General features: G+C 50.5%; 2 protein-coding genes across 2 annotated transcripts; both read left to right on the plus strand.

The window, feature by feature from the left end:
- The first annotated feature begins 5,594 nt into the window (after positions 1–5,594).
- Positions 5,595–9,845, plus strand: LOC139472190 (uncharacterized). The gene is made up of 2 exons (XM_071254566.1): positions 5,595–8,496; positions 9,487–9,845. The coding sequence occupies exons 1-2, from the start codon at positions 5,595–5,597 to the stop codon at positions 9,843–9,845; spliced, it is 3,261 nt and encodes a 1,086-aa protein (XP_071110667.1).
- Positions 9,846–10,052: 207 nt separating this feature from the next.
- LOC139472424 (uncharacterized) lies at positions 10,053–11,598 on the plus strand. Its single transcript, XM_071254902.1, has 2 exons — positions 10,053–10,826; positions 10,925–11,598. The coding sequence occupies exons 1-2, from the start codon at positions 10,348–10,350 to the stop codon at positions 11,427–11,429; spliced, it is 984 nt and encodes a 327-aa protein (XP_071111003.1). The 5' UTR covers positions 10,053–10,347; the 3' UTR covers positions 11,430–11,598.

Raw genomic sequence — 11,598 nt, forward strand, 5'->3', positions numbered from 1 at the left:
CTACAGTCCTTGATCGGACCATTCCCGATTAAAATTTGTCAAAAGTCTAATCAAGATCCAATGATTCGTGGCGGGACATTAACAAACAGTCGGATATTGTTTAGGAAGCTACCCGATCCAGCCGTTTCCAGCCGAATTCATCCCGATTCTCAATCCGAATCTGATCCGAATTTTATCTTCCGCATGGTGAAAAACGACCGAATCTGTCCCGACAGCATCCCGATTCTCCCGAATGTGATCCGACAGAGATCCGACAGTGACCGGACAGTGAACCAACAAAGACAGTTCACATTCGGTAAGATCTGGATGCAATCTGGACTCAATCGACTAGAAACAGCAATAAATAATTCAAGCCTGTTTATAACGATAGCATCCTGATCCACTAGACACCGTCCAGAAATCATAGGACATTGTTATGATTTTTATCAGATATAGCAGAATTTATCACGACATAGTCACGATTGTCCTCTGACACATCACACTTATTCGGAATCAGCAGGAATCAAGCAGAACCAGCCGAAAGGAAGAACTTTCAAAATTCGTGCCACATTCGGGAGGGAATTTTATATATAGAATATATAGACCAAGCTTTGTAAGAATGTTGTTTGAATACCTAGAATGAAGTTCGAACTTGCCTCAAATGATTCTTGCATATTCCTGGTGTATTAGCTCTCGAATGCATCTTGAATGTAGTTGGAACACAATAGGAATATTTAGAATGCAGTGAGAATATTAAAAATGCACTTCGAATGCCATACGAATGTAGTTCGATTGCTGCCTGAATACCACCCTGATCAGTTGGAAGGAGCCTCGAGTGATATATGAATTCACCTCCAATGCTGTCAGAAGGCTCCTGGAATGTCCGCCGAATATTGTTCGAACGTCAAGAATTCAAACTGAATGCAGTTAGAATACTTAGATGGTACTTCGAATGTACTTAGAATGTAACACGAATGTCCCAGGTGTATCAAGTATGCTGCCGAATCGAGCATTTTCATCAGTCCCAGCCCAACCATCATAGAGTATGGACACCCTGCGCCATGTTCTTTGTCCTCCAGCAAGACCTGCTTGAAAGCGATGTGGAGGAGGCCAGGAGAAGAAACAGGAGGAAAAGACCCAGAAGATATCACAGACCCGACCATGGCTGGCAGAGGAGAGGAGGAGGCTGTATGGACATTACGCCAGACTGATGGAGGAGCCCAGAGTAGAAGACTCACGGTCCTCCTTCAACAACCTCAGGATGGAGCCTGCCATGTTTGAATATTTGGTGCAGAGTTCGGGGCCAAGGATAGAGAAGCTAGATACCAAGATGAAGAAGGCGTAAAGCTTGCCATCTCTGTGAGGTTCCTGGCTTCAGATGACAAGTACCCCAGCCTCATGTACAGCTTCTGTGTGGCTAGGAACACCACCAGGCTCATTATCCCTGAAGTCTGCCAAGCCATTGTGGAGGAATACAAGGATGAGGTCATCACATGGCCTACCACTCCAGCCAAATAGACACCTATTGGGGAGGTCTTCAGAAACAGGTGGAATGTTCCTCATGATGTGGGAGCTCTCGATGGCAAGAATGTGGTCATCAGGAAACCTTGCAGGAGCGGCTCTTTGTATCACTCCTACAAGGGCTTCTTCTCCGTGGTCCTCATGGCCCTTGTGGATGGACTACAAGTTCCTGTGGGTATCAGTGCATATGGAAGTATGTCTGATACTCAAATCTCCAATGAGCTCAAGGACTGCCTTGAAGAAGGGAGCATCGGATTTCCTGAGACATCCCCCATTCCCCAAGATGACGGCCTATACCATACTTTATCGTAGGAGATGATGCCTTGGGAATAAGGGCCTTATTTATGAAGCCATATGGTCACATGAATCTCCGAAAGGACGAGAGATTCTACAACTACAGGATCTCCAGGGGCCGACGTGTGGTGGAGAATGCATTTGGAATCTTGACCCAGAGATGGCAAGTCCTCCTCACAACCATGCAGCCAATGCCTTCTATTGTGCATGACATCGATGAATGCTGTGTCTGCCTGCACAACTTGATGAGGATCCGTTATCCTGATCTCCACAATGGTATGGTGGATGAGGAACATGTCAAGTACAACGTGGTGCCAGGAACCTGGAGACAACTTGCTCAACTTGAAGATGTGCAGCGTGTTGCAGGAGGAAACAGAGACATCTAGGCTGGAAAGAGGCAGCGGGAGATCCTTAAGCATTACTTCAACAAATCAGTAGGAGCCGTGCCATGGCAGAACATGATTATTGATGGATAAGAGACTGATCTGATGATGACATATGACATATGTACACTGGACTTCTTGCTGTGCCAATAAATTGTTATCATTAATAGAAGTAATAAATGCTTCTTCTTTTTTTATCTAATTTTGACACAATAATATTAGTGTGCCAGTCGTATGTTTTCCAAACCCACAATATATGTCATCAAATCAATGCATATCAAATTTGTTAAAGTAGCTACAGGCGTGGGACGTTTTGTTTCAAAGTGGTACTGAGTGAAACTGTAACGGGGATGTGTTTTCTGAAATCCAAAAAAACTTATTTATCAGGGTAAGTAGACGAATTGGCCAGATGTGTACTACATTAGGGATGAAATGTGTATATTGGCTGATATTGGTTAGGTAGCTGTCATCTGATTTAGTAAAGGCACATTAGTAGTTAAGTACCTCGGTATGGAACCACCTCAGGATTATGGAACCACTCAGGATTATGGAACCAAGATGGCGGCACATCCTCTGTGACGTCACTTCCGGTCACGTGACCTGCGCAGTGCATGATGGGACTCTGCGCGTGTGCCTCCAAGATGGCGTCGCTTCCGTTTCCGGTGGCGTGCGCCTCCAAGAGGGCGTCGCTTCCGTGTCCGGTGGCGTGCGCCTCCAAGAGGGCGTCGCTTCCGTGTCCGGAGGCGCGCGCCTCCAAGAGGGCGTCGCTTCCGTGTCCGGAGGCGCGCGCCTCCAAGAGGGTGGCGCTTCCGTGTCCGGTGGCGCGCGCCTCCAGGGGGTGGCGGTGGTGGAGGGAGGGAGGGAGGGAGGGAGGGTGGTGGTGGTGAAGGGAGGGAGGGAGGGAGGAAGGAAAGGAGGAGGAGACGGGTTCATGGTGTGGGTGGGTGGGTGGGAGGGTCGTCAAAGCAAAGGAGGAAAGTTGTCTTTCGGGAGAGATGGGTGGCCCTGAAAAGGGCCGTTTTGATGTTTACATGCATGTGCACGCCAACGTGCAAAGGCACGGGTGGACTTTCATTTGACGTCTGACAGGACACCTACCGGTGTGCGTTAACCGACGCACGTAGGTGTCCTTGAGGATGGTCTTACAGTACACACATTGAAATGTTCCATCCCGTGCCCTTGTGCCAAGGGCGTACACAGGCAGGCCCCCTTGGCATGTACCGCATTGCCATGGTGGAGGCAATGGCAATGGCGGTACTGCTTCTTTCTTCTCCAACTCCGACCGACACCCTTTGCACAGTGGCAAAGGGTGCACCACTGAGGCTAGCTCCAGATCCCAGTTTTCAGCCATTCTTGATTTTTCGAATCAATTTTACAAGTGACACTGACCCACTCGAATCCACTGTTGTTTTATAGGAGAGGTACTGACATCCTCCCTCCTGGTTGGTTCGCCAGGCCGCGCCCCCCGATTGGTTCGTTCCGGGGCCTGGTCAGCACCTCGGTTTTCCAAAACGGACCGACCCTGTGTTTCTTTTCCATAGGAAATGGATTTTACCATGGGAGAGAAAGCACAACCCCGGTTCGACCAATCAGAGCCCCACCTGGTCCGAGCGCCGCTTCTGATTGGTCGACAACCCAGGCTTCGGATTGGTCCGTTTTCGATCCGGTTTTTTTCTTCTTGGGTAGCCTTGGTATTTTTTTGAGGTAGACGGTCGTCTGAATGCTAAAGGAAGGTGGACCTTCATAGGTAGACATGAACGTGGGAATGCCTACGTGATGTACGTGTGTGTCACTCCCATGCCAATCGGAATGTCATGTGTGCGTGTGTGTGTGTGTGTGTGTGTGTATGTCTTCAAACAGACGTTGACGTTGATGCATAGAATAGCGTGTGGTCAGGCAAAACGTGGTGCCCTGTGTGTGTGTGTCTTCAAATTATTATTATTATGATTATTTAAGGATACCGAGGTGTTGACACCCGTGTAAGTCGACAGACGTACTGCAACACGTGTTTTCATGCACACGTGATGTTTGACTCGTGTCTCCATGCACACGTAGTGTACCACGTGTCTCTATTTATATATTTATATTTATATCTATTTATTTTATTTTTAGACGTGTGCCTCCAAGAGGCCTAGGGGAGGGTGTGGGTTCTTTGTTTTGGATTGTCATTGTTTGGCAAAGCAAAGGTAGAAAGTTGTCTTTTGGGTGAGATGGGTGGCCCTGAAAAGGGCCGTTTTGGGAAAGAAGAAAACTTTTCTGCTGCTGTCCAAGAAGAATCATCATGTCCAAGCTTATGACAAGACAAGGATCGTCGAAGGGGTACTTGCTGTCATCTGGGTATACCATCTGGGTATGTCATCAGGGTGACCACCGTGACACCACTTGTAGGGTCCAAAAAAAAGAAAAGCTTGTAGGAAACAGGAAGCGGAAACAGATTGAACCATCCACAACAACAGCAGTAGACAAACGGGAACTTGAACGGGAACTGGAACGGGAACTTGAACGGGGAACTGGAACGGGAACTTGAACGGGAACGCAGGACACGGGAAACGTCGTCCTCCTAGGCAGCCGGCTCTGCTACGTCATTCGTGTACCTCTGTTTCTCTTCGCAGAGATAGTGTAGTTGTAGTTGCTTCTGGTGTTTCACCAGCCCGGTTAGCTTGAGGTAATCGCAGTCTGGGGACCACTTGTGATGTGCCGCCCAAGGATTGTCGTGGGGTGCCCATTGTCTCAGCCGCACACCACATTGGAAACAGCACACACCATCGGCACCCTGAGTGTAGACAAAGCCCGCATGAGCCATCTCTTCAGCAGTCTGATACATTTGCGTGGGCCACGTCTCAAACGAAGCGAGCCTTCTTTCAAAGCGCAGATAATAGTGCGATGGTGTTTGACTGAGCAGTGACACCGCCTCCTCGGCATGACTCTTACTCCAACATCCACGAGTATCTGTACCATCCATTCCCACATCTTCGCCACGCGTCGTCGTCGTCGTACCACTCTTCTTTGTTTCAGCCATTCTTGATTTTATCACATCAATTTTACAAGTGACACTGACCCATTCGAATCCACTCTTGTTTTATGGGGGAAGAACTGGATCGAAATGGGCTGCTTCCTGGTTGGCCCAAAACGCAACGCACCGATTGGTTCGTTCCGGGGCCTGGCCTGCACCTCGGTTTTCCAAAACGACCCGACCCCTGTGTTTCTTTTCCATAGGAAATGGATTTTACCATGGGAGAGTAAGCACAACTCGGGTCGGGTGCTGTGTTCTGATTGGTCGAGGCTGTCTTCTGATTGGTCGACAATCCAGGCTTCGGATTGGTCCGATTTCGATCCTGTTTTGGGGAAGGGTTGTCCATCCATCAGACGTTCAGACCCTCTTAGAGTACAGGCGTTCATCAGACACACATCGCTATCATGACGAGCAACCAAAGTGCGCCCTATCGTTTGGAGAGGAAAGATACCACCCGCTCCAGACGGTTAAGAACTGCTAATCATACCTATCGTTTGACTTTCAACCCAGACTACTTGGACACCGTACCACCGGAACGCGTCCCCCTGGAACTGCCAGCTTTATTTGACAGGGTGATCGATGACTTTTATGAACAGATGTCAGGTCAGAAGGGAGATCGTATTGGTCTAGGTATCGATCATCCCGCTTTGAACACCCCCATACGGATTCCCTTTCGACGTTTTGAAGATCTCCATGGGCCAGATATTTTGCAGGCTGTGGAAAAAGTCCAACAGTCCAACAAAGACCTGAACATCGATGCCACCATGGATGTGACTTTAGTACACGTCGCAGATCCCGACAGGTTAGGATCGGGCAGTGGTGCTCCCCGGGTGAAAAACGTGATTGGACTCGAAGCTTTTTTAACACGCAAAAGGTGCATCGTACGGATCAAGAACGAAGATCAATCCTGTTTGGCACGGGCCCTGGTGGTGGCACAGCATTATGCCCACAAACCCCATCCTCTGACCCCAGCATGGAAAGCCCAGTTAGTGAGACTGACGAGAACGAATCGCGTCGACGTTCAAGGCCTACGGGCACGGGCCTTGTTTCGACGCCTTGGCCTGCCTGAAGGTCCCTGTCGGGGGCTGGACGACCTCGCACGCGTGGGACGGGCCTTGACCCTCCTGCATTATCAACTGAAAGTCTACAGTCAAGAGGTGGGTCAGAGACTGTTGTACAAGTGTGATGAGGCTCCACCTCACGCCACGGTGCTGCATCTATACCATCATGATCAGCACTACGATGTCATCACTTCCATGTCCGCTTTTTATGGCTCTAACCATTACTGCGAACGCTGCGACAAACGTTACGACCATCCCGAAACCCATCCCTGCACCAAGGAATACCGCTGTCACCGCTGCTTCTACTCTAGCTATTGCGGACCCCAGGAAGAGCTCGGGATCCCTTGCTTGACATGTCAAGGTTGGTTCCCCAATCCAACGTGTTACACCCGACATCTCCAGTCACCGTCAGAGGGAAAACCCAGCGCCTGTCAATCGATTCACAGGTGCCCGAACTGTTTTCAGCTGGTCCGCGTCTTGGAGACCCCCATGGTTCACCACGAGTGCTTCGACGAAGAACATCCCTGCTTGGTGTGCCGAGAACCCATGACCCCAGACCATCGCTGTTACATGACGCCTCTCCGTGAAGAAAACGAGGAGGGGGAGGAGGAGGGGGAGGGGGGAGAGGAAACGGAGAAGGAGGGGGAAGAGGAACAACATCACGTACGAGACGACGTCCAATACGTCTTCTACGATTTTGAATGCATGCAAGACACGGGGGAACACATTCCAAATTTGTGTGTGGTGCAACTAGGATGTGGACGATGCATCAGTGAAGTGAGTAAGAACTTGTGCGAACACTGCCCATGGAGAGAAGAAGGGTATGGTCCCAGCCGTGAGATCGTGTTTCGAGGGCCCACCACGCGACATGATGTGTGTGTGTGGTTGACCACGTTGTGTGAAATACCCAAGAAGAAGCCCAACCCGGAGGAAGAGGAGGGCAGCACACGCAAGGGGACAACAGCCCCCCTGGGGAAAAAAAGAAAACGGGATGGCACCCCCTCAAGAAAGGGCGCTGCCAAACGTCAACGGCATGCATCACCCCAGCAGGAGGCGGAGGAGACGGAAGAGGTGGAGGAGGTGGAAGAGGTCATGGAAGTGGAGAAAACAAAGAAGCCAAAGAACAAGAACACCTCCTGCCATACAGTCCCGAAGGAGGATCGCATTTATGTGATGGCCCACAATGCACGATCCTATGATTTACACTTAATCCTGAAGGGCCTGTCCCCCCTCCTGGTGACGCTCCCCACCAAGATTCGACATGGCCAACAAATTTTGCAGATGACCCTGGGACGGCTGTGTTTCGAAGACAGCTTAAATTTCATCCCTTACCCCCTGAAAGCCTTTCCCAAGAGCTTTGGGTTGAAAGAAACGAAGAAAGGGTACTTTCCACACTTTTTCAATACGAGAGTCAACCAGACCTACAGAGGTCCCTATCCACCAGCCGTCACGTACGATCCCGATGGCATGTCTCCCGCGGAACGCTCAGCCTTCCTCCAGTGGCATACCCAAAAAGTGCAAGAAGGAGCCTTGTTCGACTTACAAGAAGAACTTTTAGCTTACTGCCAGAGCGATGTGGACATTTTGAGACGGGGATGCGCCGACTTCCGACAGAACGCCATCCACTCGGTGGGCATGGATCCCTTTGTGGAAGTGATGACAGCTGCTGCGTTCACCATGAAATCCTTCCGAAAACACGACCTGAAACCCAATACCATCGCCATTCTTCCACCTCAAGGCTACCAACCCAAGAGAAACTATTCCCAGGCCTGTATGCACTGGCTCCACTCTCTGATGGAAAGGGACTCCCATCTGCACCTCCAGCACGCCAGGAATGGCGGTGAAAAAGAGTTCACCTGTGGAGAGGGCCAACATCGGTACAGCGTGGATGGGTACGATCCAGCGACAGGCACCGTCTACGAATTCCTGGGCTGTTTCTGGCATGGGTGCAAGACCTGTCACAAGACCCGACGTGGAGAACCGCATCCCGTCCTGGGCACGTCGTTGGGAGCCCGTTACACCGACACCCACTACCGCTTGAGTCTCTTGAGTCAACACCCTGAGGTGAAACGGGTCGTCGCCCTGTGGGAGCACGAATTTACGAAAATGCAACGGGAGGACTCCGCTCTACGTGCTTTCTTGCAGGGACCCCACTGTCGTCACGTCCCCGGGCCGCTCAACCCTCGCGACGCCTTCTATGGAGGACGCACCAATGCCACGCGATTATGCTACGAAGCCCAAGAAGGTGAAACCATCAAGTACATTGATATTTGTTCCCTTTATCCCTACATTTGTAAGACCGGAGCGTTTCCCACGGGACACCCGACCCTTCTCCATCAACCCCCTGTGGACACGTTGTTTGAACTGAAAGGCCTGATCCAATGCCGTGTCCTACCCCCGAAACGACTCTACCATCCGCTACTGCCTTACAGATCGGGCGGCAAACTGCTCTGTCCTTTGTGCCGTACGTGTGCCGATACCCGGTCAGACTCCCCCTGCGAGCACACGGACGAAGAGAGGTCATGGGTGGGGACGTACGCCACCGTAGAACTCCAGGAAGCCGTGAAGAAGTATGACTACCGGGTGCTTCAGATCTACGACGTTTGGCATTTTGACACCTTTGCACAGCATGACCCCGACACCCAGCAAGTGGGACTCTTTGACACTTACATCGATCGACATTTCAAGGAGAAGCTCGAAGCCAGCGGATACCCCGAAGGATGTACGGATCACGACGCTTACATCCAGGAGATCTACGACAAAGAAGGCATTCGGTTGGACAAGGACCGCATCGAAAAAAATCCAGGACGCCGCACGATTGCCAAGATGCAACTGAATTCGCTCTGGGGCAAGTTTGGGCAACGGGTAGACTACAGTCAGAACGTCTATATGAACGATCCTGCACAGTACTTTGCCTTGTGGAGGGATGACCGCAATACCATCGAGGATGTGACCGTTGTCAACGAACACATGGTGGAAGTGACCTATACCCAGCAGAAAGAATTCCAAACCCCTCATTCTCATTTCAATGTCGCCATCGCTGCTTGGGTCACCGCCCAAGCACGTCTCAAGCTGTACGAGACCCTTGCCCTGGTGGACCGCAGGGTCTTGTACTTTGACACGGACAGCGTCATTTACATTCATCGACCCCACGACGCGAATCCAGAGCTGGGTCATTCGTTGGGTGAGTTTACGGATGAACTGGACGGAAACACCATCAAGACGTTTGTGTCAGGAGGTCCCAAAAACTATGGCTATGAGTTAATGAACCCCAGACCCGATGGAACGCGCACGACCTGCAAAGTGCGAGGGTTCACTTTGAATTACCGAAACCAACGCCATCTCAACTTTGACACCATGAAAGGACTGATACTGGGACAACGGTCTGGGAAAGAGGAGGAGGAGGAGAAAATCAGTTTGGATTACCCTCATCAGATCATTCGAAAAGGACCTCGGCACGAAAACGCACTCGTGACCCGTCCCACCCGAAAAGACTATCGTACCGTGTACGACAAGCGACGTGTCGTCTACGACGAAACCACAGGCCTACCTGTAGACACGCTCCCCTTTGGGTACAGAGACGACTTTCTATAATTTTTTTGCATGACAAGGGGATCGAAACTGAATCGACATGAACCCCTTACAGAAAGAAAAAAAAAACGGATCGAAATCGGACCAATCCGAAGCCTGGGTTGTCGACCAATCAGAGACCGTGCTCGAGACATGGTGGGCTCTGATTGGTCGAACCGAGGTTGTGCTTTCTCTCTCACGCTACAAGCCTAACCCTATGGAAAAGAAACACAAGGGTCGGTCCAGTTTGGAAAAATGGAGACTCAGACCAGACACCGGAACGGACCAATCAGAAAGCAGGACCTCCGTGGCTTTTAATACGCCCGATGCTCTCCGGTCATCACTTTTCACTGAACGGACCAAGCAACCACATCGCCCCCCTCTGATTGATGTTCCTCACGTTGTGTTGGTTGTTGGCGTTTTATCTGGAAGAAACACGTGTTTGGAGAGAGTACCATCAAGTGTTGACACACCTCCGTGAAGACTTGGAAAGAAACAACAACGAACAGAACATCCGGACAACATCATGTCGAAACGATTGAATGACAAGACACGAAGCGACATGAGTGGCCAAGGAAGCAGTGGAGATGGGAACGGTGACATGACTGCTGAACTGTGGGGTGAAGTGTACGACTTGCTGTGTTTAAAGATGAAGACCGACGACGCGTACGCCAAGTTACGTGCGAAGGGCGACAACCTGATGTGCGAACAGATACGTTCAAAGATGAGGAAGCTGACTGAACCCGAGAAAGGCACATCGAAGAAGACGATAAAGAAGATCCAGAAGAAAAAGACAAGCAAGCCCACAGTCGTTGTGGTCCCCACAGCAGCAGCAACACCCACCACCACCACCACCACCACCACCACCACAGCAGCAACAGCAACAACGGCTGCAGCGACCACAGACATCGAAACGATGGGGACATCCTTTTTGAAACCTGCAACGTCTGCAAAAAGACGATCACGGAAGAAATTATCTCTGAAGATCTCTCCTCAAGAACAGCTGTAAGTACCCTTGCTCTTCTTTGTCTCAGTCATTCTTGATGTGATTCATATTCATGACCTATTCCTATGATAAATGGACTCTGTCCTATGATTGACAGGACCCCTGATGTCAGTTCAGTCCAGGGCGTGCTAGAACAGTGGTGGGAACAAACCCCTCGGGAGCCCACCTATTCACCGAATGCCCCTGCTGTGACGATGGCGACGGGTGACCGTGAGGATCATGAAGCGCTCAAGCTGGCCACTCTCCCTTCCATGGATCTGGACACGCTCCCCCTGCTTGAGGCTTCTTGGTCACCAACATCCCCGGAAGATGTTCATGTCTACTCCTCAGGTACGCCCCTGGTTTGCGATGATAATGAAGATGACAACGACGTTGACCTGGATCCTTATGGAGAAGCTCAACTCACTCCCCTACAACGCGGATGTCATATTTGCCGACACAACAACATGTTAAGATACATCAGTTGCAACAGCGGGCAAGTGATGTGTCATACCTGTGGTCTGGAGCTCATAGACTGTACTTGTAGTATGTTGACCTATGACCGCATAATGACACATGATGACATGCCTATCACATCTGCTGAGGATCACATCTTATGGTGATCCTCCTCTTCACTCGAAGAACTTGTCAACACGTAAGCTGCAACCGTGATCAAGTGATGTGTCATGTCTGTTTCAGGGAGACCATAGACTGTACGTGTTGAACGGATGGACCTCTCACAGGGTTGAGGGAGGACCACCTCTTATGGGCTTGAAGATGGAAGAGGAAAAC

Source organism: Haliotis cracherodii, unplaced genomic scaffold, assembly GCF_022045235.1.
Source record: "Haliotis cracherodii isolate W230 unplaced genomic scaffold, xgHalCrac1.p SCAF_24, whole genome shotgun sequence".
NCBI classification, from domain to species: Eukaryota; Metazoa; Mollusca; class Gastropoda; order Lepetellida; family Haliotidae; genus Haliotis; species Haliotis cracherodii.

Coding starts and splice junctions, on each gene's coding strand:
- LOC139472190 (XM_071254566.1), top strand. CDS start 5,595: ATGACGAGCAACCAAAGTGCGCCCTATCGTTTGGAGAGGAAAGATACC. Junction 8,497..9,486: donor ATGCTACGAAGCCCAAGAAG/GTGAAACCATCA, acceptor CGTTTGTGTCAG/GAGGTCCCAAAAACTATGGC.
- LOC139472424 (XM_071254902.1), top strand. CDS start 10,348: ATGTCGAAACGATTGAATGACAAGACACGAAGCGACATGAGTGGCCAA. Junction 10,827..10,924: donor ATCTCTCCTCAAGAACAGCT/GTAAGTACCCTT, acceptor TATGATTGACAG/GACCCCTGATGTCAGTTCAG.